Source organism: Jaculus jaculus, chromosome 10 (genome assembly GCF_020740685.1).
Source record: "Jaculus jaculus isolate mJacJac1 chromosome 10, mJacJac1.mat.Y.cur, whole genome shotgun sequence".
Classification (NCBI taxonomy): domain Eukaryota; kingdom Metazoa; phylum Chordata; class Mammalia; order Rodentia; family Dipodidae; genus Jaculus; species Jaculus jaculus.
In genome coordinates this window covers 30,793,441-30,813,739 of record NC_059111.1, presented here as the reverse complement: position 1 = coordinate 30,813,739, position 20,299 = coordinate 30,793,441, and the positions used below count along the sequence as shown (strand labels likewise).

The window sequence follows — 20,299 nt, the reverse complement described above, 5'->3', positions numbered from 1 at the left end:
GCAGGCATTTAAAATACAAATAGCTTTAGGGGACCCAGGTTTGATTCCTCAGTACCCATGTGAGCCAGATGCACAAGGTGGCACATGTGTCTGGAGTTCGTGTGCAGTGGCTGGAGGCCCATGTGAGCCCATTCTCTATCTGCCCTCTCCATCTAACTCAAATAAATAAATAAAATAATTTAAAATACAAACAACTTTTAAAACCAGCATGGAAAGTAGGCAGAGTAGTGGGGTATGGTGGCATGTCAGTCATCTCAGCACTCTGGAGGCTGAAGCTGGAAGATCTAAAGTTCAAGGTGGTATAAGGAGTTCCAGACTACCCTGACCTATGAGATTCTGACTCAAAAAAAAACAAGAAAAAATTAAGGCAGGCGTGGTAATGCACGTCTTTAATCCCAGCACTCAGGAGGCAGAGGTAGGAAGATCGCCATAAATTCAAGGCCACCCTGAGAATACATAGTGATTTCTAGTTCAGCCTGGGCTAGAGTGAGACCCTACCTCAAAAAAACAAAACAAACAAATTAAATAAGTAAAAATATCTCAAGTAAAAACTGAAAACAGGTTGGGGAGATGGGTCAGCAGTTAAAGTTACTTGCTTGCAAAGTGACACATAAGTCTGGAGTCAATGGCAGTAACAGAGGCCCTGGCACACCCATATATTCTCTCTCTCCTACTCAAATGAATAAAATACTTGGGGGGGGAAAAAAAACCCTGGAAACCTCCAAAAGCTTAATAACAGATAAGTAGATGAGAGACTGTGGTATATCCATACAATGACACACTCTTCAGAAATGCAATCAATTATGGATACACGTAATACCACTGATGAGTCACCAAATAACCACACTGACCAGAAGACAAACCATATGAAGAACAACCTGCACAGTCCCACTGACACAATTTAAAATATACAACGTACTGACAAAAACAAACGGAAGTGACTAGGGCCAAGAGGCATAAACACAGTTCTGAGAACAATTATGTTCATTTGCTTGAATATTCTAAGAATTTCATGGGTGTAAGTATATGCTAAAACTTCAAGTTGTATGCTAATACAAGCAGTTTAGTATAAACCAAATACTTCAAAACTTCTACAAAAACCATACTGAGGCAGATGTGGTGGCACATGCCTTTAATCTTAGCACTCAGGAAGAAGAGAAAGGAAGGAGGATCACCATGAGTTCAAGACCACCCTGAGACTACACAGTGAATTCCAGGTCAGCCTGGACTAGAGTGAAACCCTACCTTGACAAACAACAACAACAAAAAAAAAATACTGAGAGGGAGAGGATGCAGACATACCAATTTTAATTCCAAATGTACAAAACGATATAGTCTTCCTCATATATTTTTTTTTACTTTATTTTTATTTATTTGAAAGAGAGAGAAAAAAAATCAGCAGATGGAGAGAATGGGCACATCAGGGCCTTCAGCCCTGCAAACGAACTTCAGACCCATGTGCCACTTTGTGCATCTGGCTTACATGGGTCCTGGAGAATCAAACCTGGGTTCTCTGGTTTCACAGGCAAGTGCCTAAACCACTAAACCATCTCTCCAGGACCCTCATGCATTTTTTTAAAGATCATTTCAGAACATAAAGCCACTAAAAATATTTTAAGGTAAAAAATATATTAGTCTTTAGTTTACTACCTTACAACTTTTGGAGTCTGAGAATCTTCAGTTCTTCTATAACAAACTTTTTTGACATGATCTGCTGAACTATGACTGGTCATAGATGTTTTCTCTTCCTGTAAGAAATCCCGGAAAGACGTGGATGAAGCTGAATGTAGAAAAGGTGCCCTGCAAAAGAAGCAAAAGGTCCGGTAAGACACCGTATGCAAAGGTACTGCTGGAGCTTACAAGAGACAATAAAGAATATCAAGCAAAACCTTTACAATGACATAACTACAGTTTCCGACATGATGTGGGAACTTGTCATCAGTTGTAAGCCAATCAAAATGGATGAAATCAGAAAGAGCAATTTGATAGATGCCAACACTGGAGATAAACCTAAAGCCAGCTACCAATATTCTTCTTAGTCCTACTGAGAAAACAGGCTCTCTTGTCCTTCCTGTCTCTTCCCACTACCCATGAACCTTTCCTCTAGAATTGGGTTCCACACACTATCATATGAGTCACAAAGAAAAGGGGACTGAGGGCTGGACAGATGGCTTAGCGTTTAAGGTTTTTGCCTGCAAAGCCAAAGGACCTCGGTTTGATTCCCCAGGACCCACATAAGCTAGATGCACAAGGTGGTGCATGCGTCTGGCGTTCATTTGCAGTGGATGGAGGCCCTAGAGCACCCATTTTCTTTCTTTCTCTCTCTGTATGTGTGTGTCTGCCTCTCTTACTCTCTCAAATAAATAAAAGAATATTTTTTTAAAGGGGACTGAAAGAAATCAGGAAATGAAACTTATCTTAAATTTCTCAGAATTATTTATCTGACCTCTTTGCAGAATGCACCCATTAATGCTTCTACATGGAAAAATTGTGGTGGAGAAGACTTACCTGATACAACATAAAGCTAAGAGCACTACTTGGAAAAATGAGAAGCACCTTCCAACTCAGCCACATAAACATATTTACAATTCAGGGGAAGGATACAGAGAATAGAGAGCTGAAAATAAAGTGTGCTTTTATAAAATTTACCTTTAGTGTGCTTTATTTCATATTAAAAAGTGAAACTCTAAAATTCTTTAAAATCACAGTCACAAGAGAAAACATAAAATACCAAGAAAACTTGTTATGAACAAATGACAAATAAATTCACATTTGAAAACAATAATGTGTATGTCAATAAATCCAAAATTAAAACAAGAATAAAGAACAATGTATTTGTTTCCCAAGTCCCAATGTTTAAATAAAAAATGAACAAAATAATTAAATATTTTAAAACCCTTAGAAGTACAAGCAAATAAAAATTAAGAAGCTAAGAAGTACCTTAAAAGCTAAGACAAGATCTATACAATTTGAATATTAAGAGCGTACCATGCATTCACTGGCTTGGGGGATTTTGAAGGAGTAGTTAAAACTGTTTCCATGCTATTCATTCCTGAATTGTTTTCTTTAGTAGTCAATGCAATCATTTTTCTTTGCTTCTGAGAAAGTTTAGCTCCATGAGAAATAATTTTGCTAAAAAATTAAATTAGATTAAGCCAATTATTTCTACTGGTTTCACTGCTTTAAAAAAGTACAATTTTGCAAGAATCATAATGCTACAAATGAAACCACTTAGTGTTAATTTCTGCTCAATGACAGTTTTAGGTAAAGTTGTTTTCTATCTCATTGGTTATTGGGCTGAAATGCCCCTGTATTTCAATAGTGATAATATTAGTTTATACTACCAATGATCGAGTAATACTAATCTACAGGACTCTCCTATAGCACTTTTCAAGGGGAACTTACATCCCAAGGCTTAAGCCTTCTGCTTTCTTTGGAAATAGATCACAGTGATCACTGTGGTGACCAGTTACTGGCATGTAATACACATTCCAAAAGAGCTGGTTTCCAAATTCAACAATCAAGACATTACTAATAAATACTACAGACATGTTTACAGTACTACAAAAGGGCTTATAATTATTATATCAATGCATAAAAATAAAGGAAAGATCCAGACCCTGTTCTTTAGAGTAGAAATATAACACTGCATGATATTTTTAAATTTTTTCTTTTGAATGATTTTTTTTCAACCAACCCTAAATTTGACTTTGGCATTGCTCCACATCTTTGTCGACTTTCTTCTATTTCCATGATGGTTCTAAGATCCACAACTGGAGGACTAGCAGGACTAAAAGAGAGAAAAACAAATACAAAGTCTTCATTTACCTATAAGCCTAATGTCAAACTTAACTGAAGCTGGGTATTATTTGTAAGGCTGAAAATGAGCAATAATTAATTTACAATCTAAGTAATAACTGACATTTATTTTTGGGCTATAGCCAACTTTAAAGAGTATTTTGAATGAAAGCTACTTTACATATGCATATATAGCAACTAAAGTGCTTATGGGCTCATAAAGTTAAAATGACTGGAATTCTACTAAGTAAGAAACAGAAAGTCAAACAGTCTTAGAAAGATTCTTAGATTATCTACATGAAGCACAAAAGCTCATTGAAGTTAATTAAATTCTGATACTTTGGGTCAAATAAAGTTTTGAAAATTATATTCTTCTTTGTCTATTTTTTAAATTTTTTATTGACAGCTTCCATAATGATAGACAATAAAGCATGATAATTCCCTCCCCTCTCCCACCTTCCCCCTCACAAATCCATTCTCCATCATATCCCCTCTCCCTCTCAACTAGTCTCTCTAAATGTTGATGTCACTGTATTTCCCTCCTATTATGAAGGTGTTATGTAGGTAGTGCCAGGCCTGTGAAGTACTATTTTTAATATTATCCAATATTAACAGAAAGATCCTTTTCAGAAACTGTGGGGGGATGCTCAACTATAGTGGCCACCCACCAGGGGGAATTGTGCCCTAAGAAAAAGATTGCACAATCCCTATAAATACTTTCTGATCTAAGTGAAATCTATAATGGAGCTAAAAAGAAGTCAAATTATTACATATTAAAGGGAATCATGTCCTATAATTTTCTTTTAGTAATTAATTATTCCTACTAGATAATAAGTCATATTTGTAAGTGTGCTAATATTGAAAATACTGATGTTAAACACTTTGTTGGTGGGTATGGCACTAAAACAAGACAGGCAACTTTCACTGTTGGCTTTCTTTCTTTTTTCTTTTTGGTTTTTCAGGGTAGGGTCTCACTCTAGCTCAGGCTAACCTGGAATTCACTATGTAATCTCAGGGTGGCCTTGAACTCGTGTTGATACTCCTACCTCTGCCTCTCAAGGGCTGGGATTAAAGGCATGCGCCACCATACCCAGCTCACTGTTGGCTTTATATCAAGCTATTCTTCAAGCATGTTAAACAAGATCCCTACCATTATTAACTAGAAAATGCTTTCAGGTATTTCTACAAGTTGGGTATCTTCACTCTCTGTCTCTTTCCAAATAGCTAAAATTTAATTAAGGGGGCTGGAGAGATGGCTAGTGGTTAAGCTGCTTACCTGTGAAGCCTAAGGACCCAGGTTCAATTCTCCATAAGACATATAAGACAGATGTACATGGTGGCGTATGCATCTGGAGTTCGTTTGCAGGGGCTAGAGGCCCTAGCATGCCCATTCTGTTTCTATCTGCCTCCCTCTTTCAAATAAATAAATAAATAAATAAATGGGCAAATAAATAAATAAAAAGAATCTTAAAACCCAACACTAATTTCTGAGCAAACTTTAGACCATGAAGCAATACAAACTGGAGCATCATAATACAAATGTAAAAACAATGTACTTAAAAAAAAAACCTAAATATATGGTCCAAATGTTATTTATAAGCCGATCAATAGTTTGAGCCTGCCATCGACCCCAGTGGTACACGGAGCTGTTGTCATCCCAAATGGGAGAGAAGTAAAACACTAGCTGGACAAGCACCTGAAAGAACACTGCATTCTCTTTAAAATCTACTCTGTCATGTGACTTTTGTTTATTTTTATTTATTTTTGTGAGAGCAACAGAGAGAGAGAGAATGGGTGCGCCAGGGCTTCTAGACACTGCAACGAACTTCAGATGCGTGCACCCCCTTGTACATCTGGTTAACGTGGGTCCTGGGTAATTGCGCCTTGAACCGGGGTCCTTAGGCTACACAGGCAAGCACTTAACCACTAAGCCATCTCTCCAGCCCAATGCCATGTGACTTCTAAACATACGAAAACTATTTATAAAATAGGAAAGGCAAGTTGAAGAACAGTGTAATGGTAAATGATAATACTCAGAAAGTTAACTGTAAACAATACAAACAATACATTTTAGTCAGACTTAAAAATCCTCTTAGGCACTCCAATACATAAAGCATACATGCAAATGAGAAAATGGACTTCCTGAGAGGAGGTTGGCGGTTTTGGTTTTTAAATTTTAAATGATACACAAAAATTTTACATACATGGTATACAGTGTGATGTTTAATTTATCACTCTTTATGGTGAAAACATTAAAACCCCTGTTTCTAGCCTTCAATTATTTTAAATAGAATATTAAAAACACCAGAAATTCTTCCTCCCAATTCTAACTTACTAAGTTACTTTCCTCTTTATCTCCCTTGAGTGAGTTTTACTACTAGATGCAAACAGAACCTTGCTGATATTAAGGCATATGCATCTAGAGAGAGAGATGTAGTGCCTGCTACCATTCTCTGACAATACTATACAGGCAACTAAATTTTGTCTCAAGTGCCCATTTAACTGTCTAGCAATTTTTATACATTTAGGTGTTTTCTGTTTGGCAAGTTAGTTAGTGTTCCTCAATAAAAATATCTGTTTAGCTACAGATACTGGGTCATTTCTCAGAGAGGTAAAGAACAAAATGAAAAGCCTACCTGCAAGAGCCAGCAGCCCAACTGGAAGAACCTGCAGCATCAGCTCTGTCACTGGGGATGCACTGGGGAGCAGACTTAAATGTGGGGGATTTTTCCCACAGCTTTAAATCTTCCCTAGGACACGGAGGAGGTATGCCATTCACATATGGTTTAGCTTTCCCCTGTGGGAACCAAACAACAACAACAAAAAAATCATAGTATAGCTGGCACCAAATTCAATTAAAAATCTTATGATATCTAGCATTTGCAGTTCAATCTATGTTGTTCTACAGTTTATTTCTTTCTCCAAATTTCAAACAACAGCATTCACTGTAACCTAGACACTGTGAGCTTAAGAGAATAACTTTCATGGAATTAAAAGTACACAGTGAGCTAGACAGATGGCCTACCAGTTAAGGTGCTTTGCTTTTAAAATTAATGTCTTTGGCTGGAGAGATGGCTTGGTGGTCAAGGCATTTGCCTGCAAAGCCAAAGGACCCAGGTTCGATTCCCTAGGTCCCACATTAGCCAGATACACAAGGAGGCACACACATGTGGAGTTCATTTGCAGTGACTGGAGACCCTGGCACACCCACTCTCTCTCTCTCTTTTTCTGTCAAATAAATATAAATAAATAAATAGAAATAAAATATTTTAAGATTAATGCCTGTTACTTTAGATATGAAACAAAAACACTTAAATATTGTTACTATAAGAATAGGACAAGAAGGCTGGAGAGATGGCTTAGCGGTTAAGCGCTTGCCTGTGAAGCCTAAGGACCCCGGTTCGAGGCTCGGTTCCCCAGGTCCCACGTTAGCCACAAGGGGGTGCACGCATCTGGAGTTCGTTTGCGGTGGCTGGAAGCCCTGGCGTGCCCATTCTCTCTCTCTCTCCCTCTATCTGTCTTTCTCTGTGTCTGTCATTCTCAAATAAATAAATAAAAAATGAACAAAAAATATTTTAAAAAAAAAGAATAGGACAAGAAAGGCTTAAAAAATGGTATGTTCATTGCCAGGATATATTTTTGTATTCTTTCATGATATTCACAAAATGTCTTCAATGTTCCTTAAACTTAAGTTGTCTTTCAGATTAACCTTATGTGATTAACATTTTTCCCAAATTTCCATATTAAAAAGAAAGGGAAAAAAATCACTCCTTAAGACTTAAAATACTCTGCCAAGAAGCAAGAATAAATTTCTACTGTCTCAACTAGAAAGTCCAAAATGTTTCATGAATGTGTAAATGTTATAGAAAAAAATTATACTATATCTAGTTAGCTAAACATTTTCCAACCCATGAAGAAAAATTTTGGAATAAAATATTACGTTAAACACCTTGCTATCTTCATCCTTCTACAGATACATATCCAGTTTTCCCAGCACCATTTGCTGAAGAGGCTGTCTTTTCTCCAGTGAGTATTTTGGCATTACCTGACACTACCTACATAAGACCATCATAAGAGAAAAGATCAGGACATCAAAAGAAAAGAGAGACTGATTGAGATGGAGAGGAGATATGATGGAGAATGGAATTTCAGTGGGGAAAGTGGTGGGGGGAGTGAGGATATTACCATGGGGTATTTTTTATAATCATGGAAAATGTTAATAAAAATTGAGAAAAAAAAAACCACCTTGCTATCATTAATGATAGCTAGACTAGCAGAACCCTATCATTCCAGCTTGTTCTGGTCCAGTTAACACTAATAAAAGAGACTGAAGTATTTGAAGTTAGGCTTAACTTCAAAAATCACTGTCCTCTGACAAATTTTAACAGGCTCTAAACAGCCACCTCTCAAAATACATCTCAACCACATTAATAAATTTGCAATTTAACTAAAATTCTGTCTTGCAATGCCTATAGTGTTACTATGCTATATATAAACATATTTTACTTGAATAAACAATTAGAAGTAGTATTCATGAAGGACTCAAAACCACCACTGAAATCTGTAAAATTAGACAGATTACCCAAATTAGAGAGAACACCAGTAACATTATCATTTTTCTTGAGAGCTTTAATACATGAACACATTGCACACTAATCATACTGACACCAGGTTATACTCTTATGGCCCCTCTGCCTACATCAATTCCACCCAGGGCCCTCCTCAGTGGGGTTATTAACTACCTATATTAGTTTTCCCTCTCATAAGCCAACCACAAGAATGGTTTAAAGTAAGAGCAAATTAAAAAACAAAACAAAACTAAAAACTACAGGTAACTGTGTACATATCTGAAAATTTAAGGTAAGGAAAGAGTGCTTTACAAAACAAACCTCCATCTTATCTGAATGCAAGCCTGCTGTAAAATCAGGGGACTGTAAATCTCTGGGACTACCCACTCCTGCATAGCTTCCTTCAGAATCTGATGTCAATAGTTCTGGAAAAGATTCCACAGAATTGGTCTTACCAGACTTCAATAATCCTAAAACATAAAATAAAATTTAAAAAAACCTTTAACATACAAATATTAAACATACATACACTATGCATTATAGTCAGTGAGCCAAATGGAAAACAAAAAGCTTGCATTTATAAAGATTTTAATAAGACTTATATCCACCAAACTAAAATCTTAAAATTCAAATGAAGGTGAGAGATATGAGTTACATGAAGAGTTATTATCAGAACCCGCTGACTATGTGATGAACCTGAGCAACATAGTTCTTTGTAAACTACTTTGAAGAAATAGTTTTATTCCTTCCTTGCAAGGCATAAGAAGAAATTAATAAGCTACATTCCCCTCCCCTTCCTTCTTTCATTTCTCTCTCCACACAGTAGTCACAGTACTCTTGCAGAAAGGGAATGGCTCCCTTCTGTGGGAGAAGAACCAATATGTACTCTTTCTGCCTCTTATGACTCGCCCAAAGCAGAGGTTCCCACAGAGACTAAACACAGCCTGTCTGAAAGTAGGGATGTTCACATTTTGTTTGATAATTTTGTCAAAAATCTTCATCAGCGGGCTGGAGACATGGCTCAGTGATTAAGGCATTGCCTGCAAAGCCTAACAACACAGGTTCAATTCCCCAGAACTCACATAAAGCCAGATGCACAAAGTGGCACATGTATCTGAAGTTTGTTTGCAGTGGCTAGAGGCCCTGGCATACCCATTCTCTCTCTTCTATTTTTTTTTCTCTCTCTCTCTTTGCTTGCAAATACCAAATAAATAAATAATCTCCATCAGCTGAGAGCTATTTTCAATGAACTTCCCACCTGAGATGAAATAGTTTGTCACCATTTCTTCATGTTACTTGGGCAGCCTAAATGCCTGTAAGTTATACTTGGTTCATTAGCAAACCAGACTCATATCAAATATAAGCAAAATATAAACTAAACATTTGCTTAATTTCAGCTGACCACTTCACCATTTCACAATATCAGAATCAAGAAGGGCCAAAATAAACTTCAAGATACAGATGTCACAAATTATAAAAGTAATGTGCTTCCTTAGTTCAGCAGGCAGTGCATCAGTTCCATGTCATAAAAGTTGTAGAATGGACTGAAAGTCACATGAAATACTATTATCTTTACAGTCAAGCCAATGTTGTTCCCTTGGAATAAACTGCCAGCACAACTACATGCGGCTGCTATCATTCCTAAAGTATGGAAAGTAATAACATCTAATCTTTCTCCACACTATCATCTTAGTACCTAGGGCAAATTTTCATAATGACATTACATTTGAAAACTACATGAACAGATATAATCTAGATTACTGCTTGAATGACTGAAGTAGCCAGCAATTACTTTTGGTCGAAACATGTTAACATGATCACTGGTGTCACTCTAAGGATCATCACGTTAAGCCTTCACACAACAAACTGCTTCTGGTGAAATTTACCTGGTTTTTGTTGTTGTTGTTTTTTATAATCAGGTCTTCTAGGACCTCAGTTAAGTTTAATCCTATAAGCATCACTTGGTTGAGTGATAGAAAACAAGGCACATCAAAAGTATAAGGAACCCGAATCAAGAGGGTACATTTTTTTCTTTTTGTTACTACAACAGATCACTTAAGTTTTCTAAGCTTGTTTCCTGAGGCTTAAAGTAAAGGACATAAAATATTTCTTTAATGATGTTGCTTCTAGCTGTGATACTATAAGTTTTTAACACATACTCATGTTAATAATACTATTTAAAACAAATCAAATATCTACTTCTGGGCTGGAGAGATGACTTAGTGATTAAGACATTTGCCTGCAAAGCCAAAGGATGCTGGCTCGACTCTCCAAGACCCACATAAGACAAATGCACAAAGGGGTGCACATGTCTGGAGTTTGTTTGCAGTAGCTGGAGGCCCTGGTGCACCCATTCTCTGTCTCTCTTTCTCCCCCTCCTTCTTTGTCTCAAATAAATAAATAAATAAAATATATTTTAAAATACTAAAAGAAAAAAAATCTACTTCCAAAAGTCATTTAGGTGCCTGAAAATCCTATTTCATGACCACCTATTCATTTACTCATCTCTTGGCCACACTAGCTCCTTCTCTTAGGGCCCAGAGGCAACAGAGATAACACAGAATTAAACATTAAAAGAACTCACACTTGGAACAATCTTAGGATGTGTCTTTCTCACTTATTATGTCTCCCGACACTAGCCTTCAGAGCTTCATAAGTCAATTTAGGTAATTATCTAGCCTTTTAAATACCTTTTGTGTTATTTAAAATAATAAGTGATATTATTCCCTTGAACTTAATCAAATATGTCAAGTGCCTCATTTGTAATAATTAAAAAAAGAAAATAACCATCTATTTGCCCTGTGTAGCACTTATCTTTTTCTAAGGGACAAAAACAATGTAGTTATTTGTGCAAGGCAGGTTGATTACGACACACACTACTCATTTTCAAAAGCCAGAGTACAGTCTGTTATTTCATTGACAAACTATACTTTTTATCTAAAGAGGGTATTAAAATTTACAAAATAAAGATAGAACATGACTAGACTGCGGAGCAATCCATCATACAACCAGGCTAAGTTTCTGAATCAACAGCAGAAAACAAAAAGGTACCATGGATACTGTTCTAGTCAGGATATATCAACAAGCAGACAGTGCTGATCTTGACAGACTACAAGGCTGTTTAAAGGCTAAAACACAAAGTTATAACAACACTGATAATGGGAGGGGGAGCAAACCGTAAATGATAATGGGGGAAGTGATCAAAATCCATTATAGCATGCCTTTAATCCCAGCACTTGGGAGGCAGAGGTAGGAGGATCGCTGTGAGTTCGAGGCCACCCTGAGACTCCATAGTGATTCCAGGTCAGCCTGGGCTAGAGTGAGATCCTACCTCGAAAAACAAAAACAAAACAAAACAACAACAACAAAAATCCATTATATACATAAATAAAATTGTCAAAAATAAATTAATTTTAAAAAGTGAAAACAACACTGCTGAGTGAATAAGGAAATCCAAATAGTGAACCTAATACTAGATAATACTAATGAATGACATTAATGGTACAATAATGGTATTGTGGTTTTACAGAACAATGTTCTTAGAGGAGATTCCAATTAAAATGTTCAGGGCAAATGTATCACATCTATAACATATTCTAAGTAGAATGGTTTAAAACTGTTTCTCTATTAATATCTATAGTAATATCCACACATATACTTTCTTGTGTAGGTAGAATGTTTGGAGATATCCCTACCCTCATTTTCTATACTACTGCACCGAGTGGCCTTTCTAAAGCATCCCTTTTCTCCCGTTACACTGTGTTTTAAAAGCTCATTAGTTGGCACACACAGTCAATAGAATAAAAGGCAAATTCTACAGTTTGGCATGTCAGAGCCTCCAACATCTGACTCTATGTAACCTATCTCTCATCTGCACCCACTCTTGGGGTGAGCCATTCTGAAAGACATACACAAGAAATGCTCAGGTCGTTCCACTGCCTCTACAGGAGAGCCCAATGGCCCGCTGCTTAGTATGACCAAGTTTCCTTTTCAGATCACTTATCAAGAATTCGTCAGGATCCATCTTGGGCATCAGTTTCCTCCAAGAGCTCTTCTTGGATCTCAGGCTAGATGGGCTAAGCTCTCTTGCCATCAATGAAACATCAATCAGAGTCCATTATATCACAATGCACTACCATTGTCTGTAACCCCAGTAAGAACCATATTCTATTCTAGTAGCCCCAGCAGATCACATGTAATAGTATTTATAATGCCAAATCAGTCAGACAGTGAGTAGGACCATCAAAGATTAAGACTGAAAATACGTGTGAAATCCCATTCCACTAACCTGTAGATGGTGGACTCTGAATAATATCTGAAAGGTTATAACCTCCAGAACTATCTGAGCGCTTCCGGGGCTTCTTTCTAGCCTTTGTTTTTGCCTTCTTAAACATAGTTTCCCTAAGAAAATTAAAAATAAATATCATTTTAAAAAATAATGAAAATCAAAGGTAAAAAAGAACTATGCATTTAACCATGAGAATAGTTATATCAAACCAAAACTTTGCATGCACACACACACAGACAAGTAAAGGCCTAATTACCTTTGTAAATTACATTACATTCATCTACACAGACCCAAGCACATCACTCCACTCAGCATCAGTGTGATCTACCACTTTTCAACCCAAGCATTTCTATGAATGTTTAAAGCAAGATGGCAAAAATGAATATTCTCTGGAAAGTACAACACTGGCTTCAGCCACTGCATGCCATGACACTGTGCGTGGCTAAGAGCCTCACTTAGGACTACAATGTGGCCAAGGACATGATCAGGTTGAGGCCCAGCCATTGCTGTGGATACAACACCAGGCACAACAGGGCCAAGGAGACTTGATATGAAATGTAACCTTTGCTGCATATAAGCAGCAATCTACAGAGCTACTCTGAGGGCAAAGAGGCCCTCAAGTTCACCAGACCAAGGGTGAGGACACAGTATCTGGGCCAGCATGAAATGAAAGAGGTGAGCAAAGTCCTGGTTGCCGTGAGGAATATTTGCCAAGAAATACTGAGCCGTCCTTCCACCCCCGCATAATACAATCTTCATAAAAAATGTATAAAGTTGCACACACATTATTGTTAGTCAAAATCTTCAACCTGAAACATTTGGTTATAATTTTTAAAGCATTTTGGAGAATGTTTACTTTTTTGAAGTACTACAAATTAAGAAAGGGAAAAGAATGTATCTGTGAGGGCAACAACTACCTTATTTTAAAAAAAAAATATTGGGTCTGTCATATACTTCATCCACTTACAAATATTAGCTGTGAATACTATTACTTTATAGAGGATAACCCAAGCTATTTATACCAATGTTAGTAATTCTATTGTAATTATGTAACCAACTGATGTGGACCTAAAATGCTGATAGGATATTCAAATAGCCAGGCAACATATTTTGTTCATCAGTCTTTGTAGATCACTACTCATGAAACATCCCCACAGAATCATATGCTGAAAGTGGTCCCAGTTATAGCTGTGCTCAGAGGTAGGGCACGAGAGATGACTGGGTGAGGTTCTAACTTCATCAATGGGTATCCCATGATGAGTGATTCATAGCTCAATAGTATACTCAGCAGTAGGGTCATCAAATACAGGTCAAGGGAGGCATGTTTTTGAGGGGCACATTTTGTCCTTGACCCCTTGTCACTCTGCGCTTCATGGCCATGAGAAATAAGCACTTTACTCTGCTATAGCCTCCCAGCTGATATTCTCCCTCCTCAATTAAGGCCACAAAAACAATGGAGCCAGCTGTCCATAGACTGAAATTCTAAAATGAGTGAAATAAACCTTTTCTCCTTTGCATTATTTTTCTCAGCTACACTGTCACAACACCAAAAAGGCGGCTGATAAGAGTCACCACCTATGGAAGCAGTCGAGTTCTCGAGAGAAGACTCCTCTGAAAGTAGTTCCTCTTTGGTGGATGGTGCATTCTGCTCTAGCTTACCTTTCCTCAGAGGACAAATCCGCAGTCTTCCACGAGATGGAGGAGGGGCAATGATTTGGCTGTATGGGGCTCAGAAGGGGCGAGAGATCTATCACTCCTGAAACCCTAGTGCTGGTCCTGGTCTTCATGTACCCAGAACCATTAATTCCTTAGTGTTTCTAAAATTGGTACATTTTTTTTCCTGTTTTAAGTCATTACTATTCAGCAACTACTTTCAAGTTGCCACAATTATTTACATCTCCTAAGTACTATCTGCTCCTTTCCAATTCGCTATTCCAGTAGAGTATGTCTTTTATTAAAAAAAAAAAAAAGTTTTACTGGGGCTAGAGAGATAATTCAGCAGTTAAGGCACCTGCCTGTAAAGCCTAATGAACAAGGTCCAATTCCCCAGTACTCACATAAAGACAGTGGCTCAAAGTAGTACATGCACCTGGAGTTCATCTGCAGCAGCTGGCCCATTCTCTCTGACTATCTCTCTTCTATCTCTCTCTATTTGCAAATAAATAAATAAAAATATTTTTTAAATTTAGGAAGATGAGCTGGTGATGGTGTAGTGGTTAAAGTGCTTGCCTGCAAAGCCTAAGAACCCATGTTGGACTCTCCAGCTCCCACATAAGCCAGATGTACAAAGGTGAAGTAAGCACAAGGTCATATATGCCCATCATGTAGCACAAATGTTTGGAGTTCAATTACAGTGGCTGAGGCCCTGATGCGCCAATTCTCTCTGTCTCTCTCTCAAGAAAAATTAATAATATACTAAAATAAAAAGATAGAAAGAGGGTTGGAGAGATGGCTTAGCAGTTCGGCATTTGCCTGTGAAGCCTAAAAACCTGGGTTTGAGGCTTGATTCCCCAGGACCCATGTTAGCCAGATGCACAAGGGGGCATATGCATCTGGAGTTCATTTGCAGTGGCTGGAGGCCCTGGCGTGCCCATTCTCCCCCCCCCCCCCACCTCTTTCTCTGTATGCTGCTCTCAAATAAATAAAATGAACAAAAAAAAAATCTTAAAAAAAAAAAGATAGAGATTGAGTGCATTAGGGCCACCTGCCATATGTATGTGTCACTTTGTGCATCTGGCTTTATTTACATGGGTACTGAGGAATCACCTTTGACTGCTGAGCCATTTCTCCAGCCCCAATAAGCCTCCTTAACCCCTATTATAATCTCAGCAAATATATGAAGAAGGGAAGGTAAGATAACTGCCTTAACTTACCCAGTATGTCTAACCTGAATACTACAGCACTTTTACACATATATGTTAATTTTTTAGAACTAAATATATTTATTATATATATCTACTTTGTATTATACCAACACTATGAAGGAATATACATACATATGTCACAGTCCCTCAATTTCTTATTGCAGTGTCAATATAAATGTCTCTTTAAGACTATGAGAAGGAAGCTAAAAAAGAAAGGAAGAAAGAAAAGAGCTTACAAATAATTTTGCTCAGTACTTATTTCTTCTTTCAAAAACACATCTCCGTCTTCTACTTCTAAAGAGCTAATGTCTGGTCCACCTTGATATGGAGTAATGACTCTTCTCTCCATTGCTGGAATCTACAGAATTAAAGATGTCATTTCTTCAATAAAAATTTGTAAAGATTCAAAAAAACAGGTATTAGTATGTAGTGACATTAACTAGAAAAAGTGTAAAATGCCTATTGTCTTCCTAATTCTACATGGGTAACAGCAGGTAAAAACAGCTCTACTTTATTGGTAAGTGCAGATTAGCCCACTTCTTAGGAGGTATATGACCCCATGTTCTCTACTGCCCTATTAGTGAGTCATATTCACTTACAAAAGAATGACCAAAGATATTAATGTTACTAATGAATATCATCAATTTTGTTACAGATATCAGTGGGGTCTGTGTTCTCATTTCTAGGAGATCCTAATGTATTCTCATTTCCCAGGAAATAATGCCACTGTCATGTCTGGTTTAATTTGCTGCTTTCATGTTAATATTAAACATTACAGCCACTAGACTTCACCAGGGAAACATAAATCATACCATTTTTCGGTAAAATACAGAAAGATCCTTCAAAACATCATCACTTAAAACATCAAGAGACCTGAAAGAAAATGCAATTTTATCTTAAGATTCAAGTGGTTTAGTGGCTAACAATATTTTTCAAATATGTACCAGATATTTCAAGTTGCCAAATCCATAACTAAGTCTATATTCCAGCTTCTGTATATACTCATTGCTAAAATTCCTTTTGGAAATACATGTAACTATGTTATAGTTTTCTAGTAAAAAGCAAACATACAAATATATTAATGAAATGAAAGCAACCCTTATGAATAAAAGCACAAAGAATCTTTTCACCTGTAACACAAAAGCAAGTATTTATTTTCTATCTTTTATTTTCCACCAATAATGACCCGTAACCATAGAAGAAGCACTATATTAAATGTAACAATGGCTTACATACAAAGGCACTCAGATTCTGTCTAGAATTTTCACAGCTACCCATTGCCTGCATGGCCCTGAGCAAGTTGCCATACTTCTATGAATGCTAGTATCTTTATGCATAAAGTTTTCACTATAACAGCAATCTACTTTTAAGGTCAATTTCAAGGCTCAATAGGTGCTTTAAGCAACACTGAATTTTTTGGCATGCATATGTGTGTATACATGTTTGTATGTGTAAGGGTGCATGTGTGTGAAGGTGTGTACACATGTACATATGCATGTGGAGGCAAGATGTCAACATCAGCTGCCCTCTTCAGTTGTGTGCCACCTTATCTTTTGAGATAGTGTCTCTCCCTGAACCTGGAGCTCACCAATTTGGCTAAATTAACTAGCCAGTAAGCCCTTGGAATCTACTCTTGTCTTCTCAGAACTGGGATCAAAGACATGCACCATAACACCCAGCTGTTTTACACAGGTACCAGGGTCCAAACTCAGGTCTCCCTGCCTGGGTAGCAAGTACTTTACCTACTGAGCTATCTTCCCCAACCCTATCAGTGAAAAGGCGCACGCGGGCTCGTGCGTGCGTGTGCGTGTGTGTGTGTGTGTGTGTGTGTGTGTGTGTGTGTAGTTTTTAAACTATTTCTACAACCAGCACAATTTGCATATTGAAATCTGTACAAATGTTTTGAACACTGTGGTGCTGACTGAATTTTGGTGAATCATTCCTTTTCTTAATATCTTTGCACATGTCATTTATACCTTAAGTGAACACACACCTAATTACAGACAGTCTGTATACTTCTTTATTATAAGCTGTTATAGGTAAACTGATACCGCAGCAGGTGCCATCTTCAGCGGCTCAGCAGACACATCTGTCTGAGCACAGTGGCTGAAAAATATGACACATCATTTTCCAATATAGTGTTTCAGGAATAGTTGACATTTGTTTTATTTCCGGCTGACTCTTCCCTGACACACTTTAAAAAATTAATCTGACAATACTGAATAATAGATTTTCTCTCAATGAAATCACTACAGCAATGGCAACAATGAGATGAAGGCCAGAAACCTAGCCCATTTCTGACTCGCAAATGTCTAACATTCAAAACATTAGAGTGCATTTAAAGCATTTTGCACAAAATAATAAAGCTTCAATGGCAAAACAACTTTTGTCTAAACTAAGTCCTATTTGGCAGTTAGCAACATTAGTGACTCAGCTCCAGAAAGAAACAGCAGACACCTGTATTTACATCAAGTTTTAGAATCAGGTAAAGATAATCCTGACTGACTGAAAAGTAAATAAGAAAGCTGCTACCATCTACAACTACACAGATGGAGGTATTTTCAATTCCCCCCCCCCCCCCAAATAAGAAAGGACAAACTTCCATCTGTCTTCTCATCTGTAGTGCAAGGATATGCACAAAAGCTACTTCATAAGGTTTTCCTGAGATGAAATAACCTATACAGCACTTTGAGAAAAATGCTTACTACACAGTAATCATTAACTACTACTAAATATATATATATGTGTGTGTGTGTGTGTGTGTGTGTGTGTGTGTGTGTGTGTGTATTATAATCATTGTTAGTACAGTTACAGCTAAAGCAAAACCCAGAAATAAACTAGATGATAAAGCCTTAATATGGAAGCTGACAAAAGCATTCCAACCTCAAGTATGTATGTTCACAAATATCATGTTTTCATCCTATTTCCCCCTTTGGTGTGCACATGTATATACAGTATTGTGGGTGTGTGCATATTTCGTGTGCACAACATATTCACATTGTGTGCAAATGTGTACGCTGCATAAGCATGCATGTGTAGGCAGAGGAAGACACGAGGTGAACTCCTCTACTGCTCTTCTGCCCTGTGTCCTGGAAACAGGCTCTCTCACTGAACCAGGAGCTCATGCTACTTTTCCAGTTAGACTGACTGACCAGGAAGCCCCAATGATAATCCTGTCTCTGCTATCCTTAGCACTGGGGTTACAGGCATGCATGACCAGGCCTGGTTTTTACATGGGAGCTGGGATTGAACTCAGGGAAAAGCAAGTGCTCTTATCCAAGCCATCTCCCTGGTCCCTTACTTTTTAAGTATAAATTTTCATAAAGAAAAAAATCATTGCTAGCCAGTCATGGTGGTATCCACTTCTGAGTGTGCTCCCAGTTTAGGCCACAGAGTAAAACACTGTCTCAATAACAAAAAGCAAAAACAAGGTTAAAATCAGTTCAAGTTTCCAAGATACCTCTAATTTTACAATTTTTGACTCCTAAATCATTGGCAATTATTAAAATCTTTCCATCCAGGTAAATGTTTAAATTCAGTATTAAATTGGAGTATCTTCTCCTACTCTATATAAATATGTGCTTTTGCAAAAGTCATACAGCGTATGCACCCAACACACCTTGCTTCAAGTAGAGCTGCCATATTCAGTCCAATAAACTGTAAGCAAGACAGTTTCAGTTGTTCAGCATTGTACATTGCTGCAAACTCCAGCAGCATAGCAGCATTCTTAAGGGTAACTACACAAAGAAAAAGATTTGCAAAATTAGATGAAAAGCACATTAACTGCTGTAAATGAAACGTACATATTTCTACAGTAGTAAGGCTACATAATCTTGAAAAGGAGAACTATTTCTTAAATAAAAAAAAAAGCAAAACTGGGACAAATATAAAACTTATTTTCCATCAAGGACGCCAAAGTATTTCAATAAGCTGCATCCAAGGGGGGAAAAAAAAACACCTCACATACACAAAAATTTTAAAGAAAACAAAATACAAAAGGATGTCAGTATCATGGGAAAGAAGGAATAGAAGTGACACACTTCCTCCAACAACTTTCATCACTGCACAATATCACTTATGTAGTACAGAAAAGCTAGTCACTCCTCTATAGAACTACAAAAGAAACTCAGTGTACACTTGTTATTCCACCAACCCAGAGGCTGAGGGAGGAGTTCAACCTGAGCAAGATAGCAAGATCCTGTCTCTGTCTCTGTCTGTCTGTGTGTCTGTCTGTCTGTCTCTCTCTCTCTCACTATATATATATATACACACACACACACACACACACACACACACACACACATATATACACACACATACATATATATATACATATATACATTATATATATATACACACACACACACAAACATACATACATACACACACACACTTATATATATGTTAACAGATATTAAGACTAAGAGAATTTCTAAAATAATTCTATAAAATTCTGTCTAATCTATCAGAATTTATACAGATACACACTGGTGGTTTGATTCGGGTGCCCCCATAAACTTAAATGTTCTGAATGCTAGGTTTCCAGCTAATGGAGATTAGGGAATTAACACCTCCTAAAAGCAGTGTATTGTTGGGGGTCGGCTTATGAGTATTATAACCAGTGTTCCCTTGCCAGTGTTTGGCACACTCTCCTGTTCCTGTTGTCCACCTTATGTTGGCCAGGGGTGATGTTCAACCTCTGCTCATGCAACCATTTACCCCTACCATCATGGAGCTTCCCCCCAACTCTTTAAGCCAAAATATACCCTTTCCCCCCGCCC

General features: G+C 37.4%; 1 protein-coding gene across 2 annotated transcripts in view; it reads right to left on the bottom strand.

Annotated features, from left to right (window-relative positions):
- Ibtk (inhibitor of Bruton tyrosine kinase) overlaps positions 1 to 20,299 on the bottom strand; it is a 70,414-nt gene that overhangs the window by 11,023 nt on the left and 39,092 nt on the right. For both annotated transcript variants that reach the window (XM_004660392.2, XM_045160258.1), the window contains exons 18-26: positions 19,138 to 19,255; positions 16,331 to 16,391; positions 15,755 to 15,876; positions 12,655 to 12,767; positions 8,688 to 8,836; positions 6,435 to 6,595; positions 3,698 to 3,790; positions 2,989 to 3,132; positions 1,651 to 1,800 (exon numbers count right to left, since the gene is read on the bottom strand). In XM_004660392.2, the coding sequence (XP_004660449.2) occupies positions 1,651 to 1,800; positions 2,989 to 3,132; positions 3,698 to 3,790; positions 6,435 to 6,595; positions 8,688 to 8,836; positions 12,655 to 12,767; positions 15,755 to 15,876; positions 16,331 to 16,391; positions 19,138 to 19,255 (1,111 nt within the window). The remainder of the gene's footprint in view (positions 1 to 1,650; positions 1,801 to 2,988; positions 3,133 to 3,697; positions 3,791 to 6,434; positions 6,596 to 8,687; positions 8,837 to 12,654; positions 12,768 to 15,754; positions 15,877 to 16,330; positions 16,392 to 19,137; positions 19,256 to 20,299) is intronic.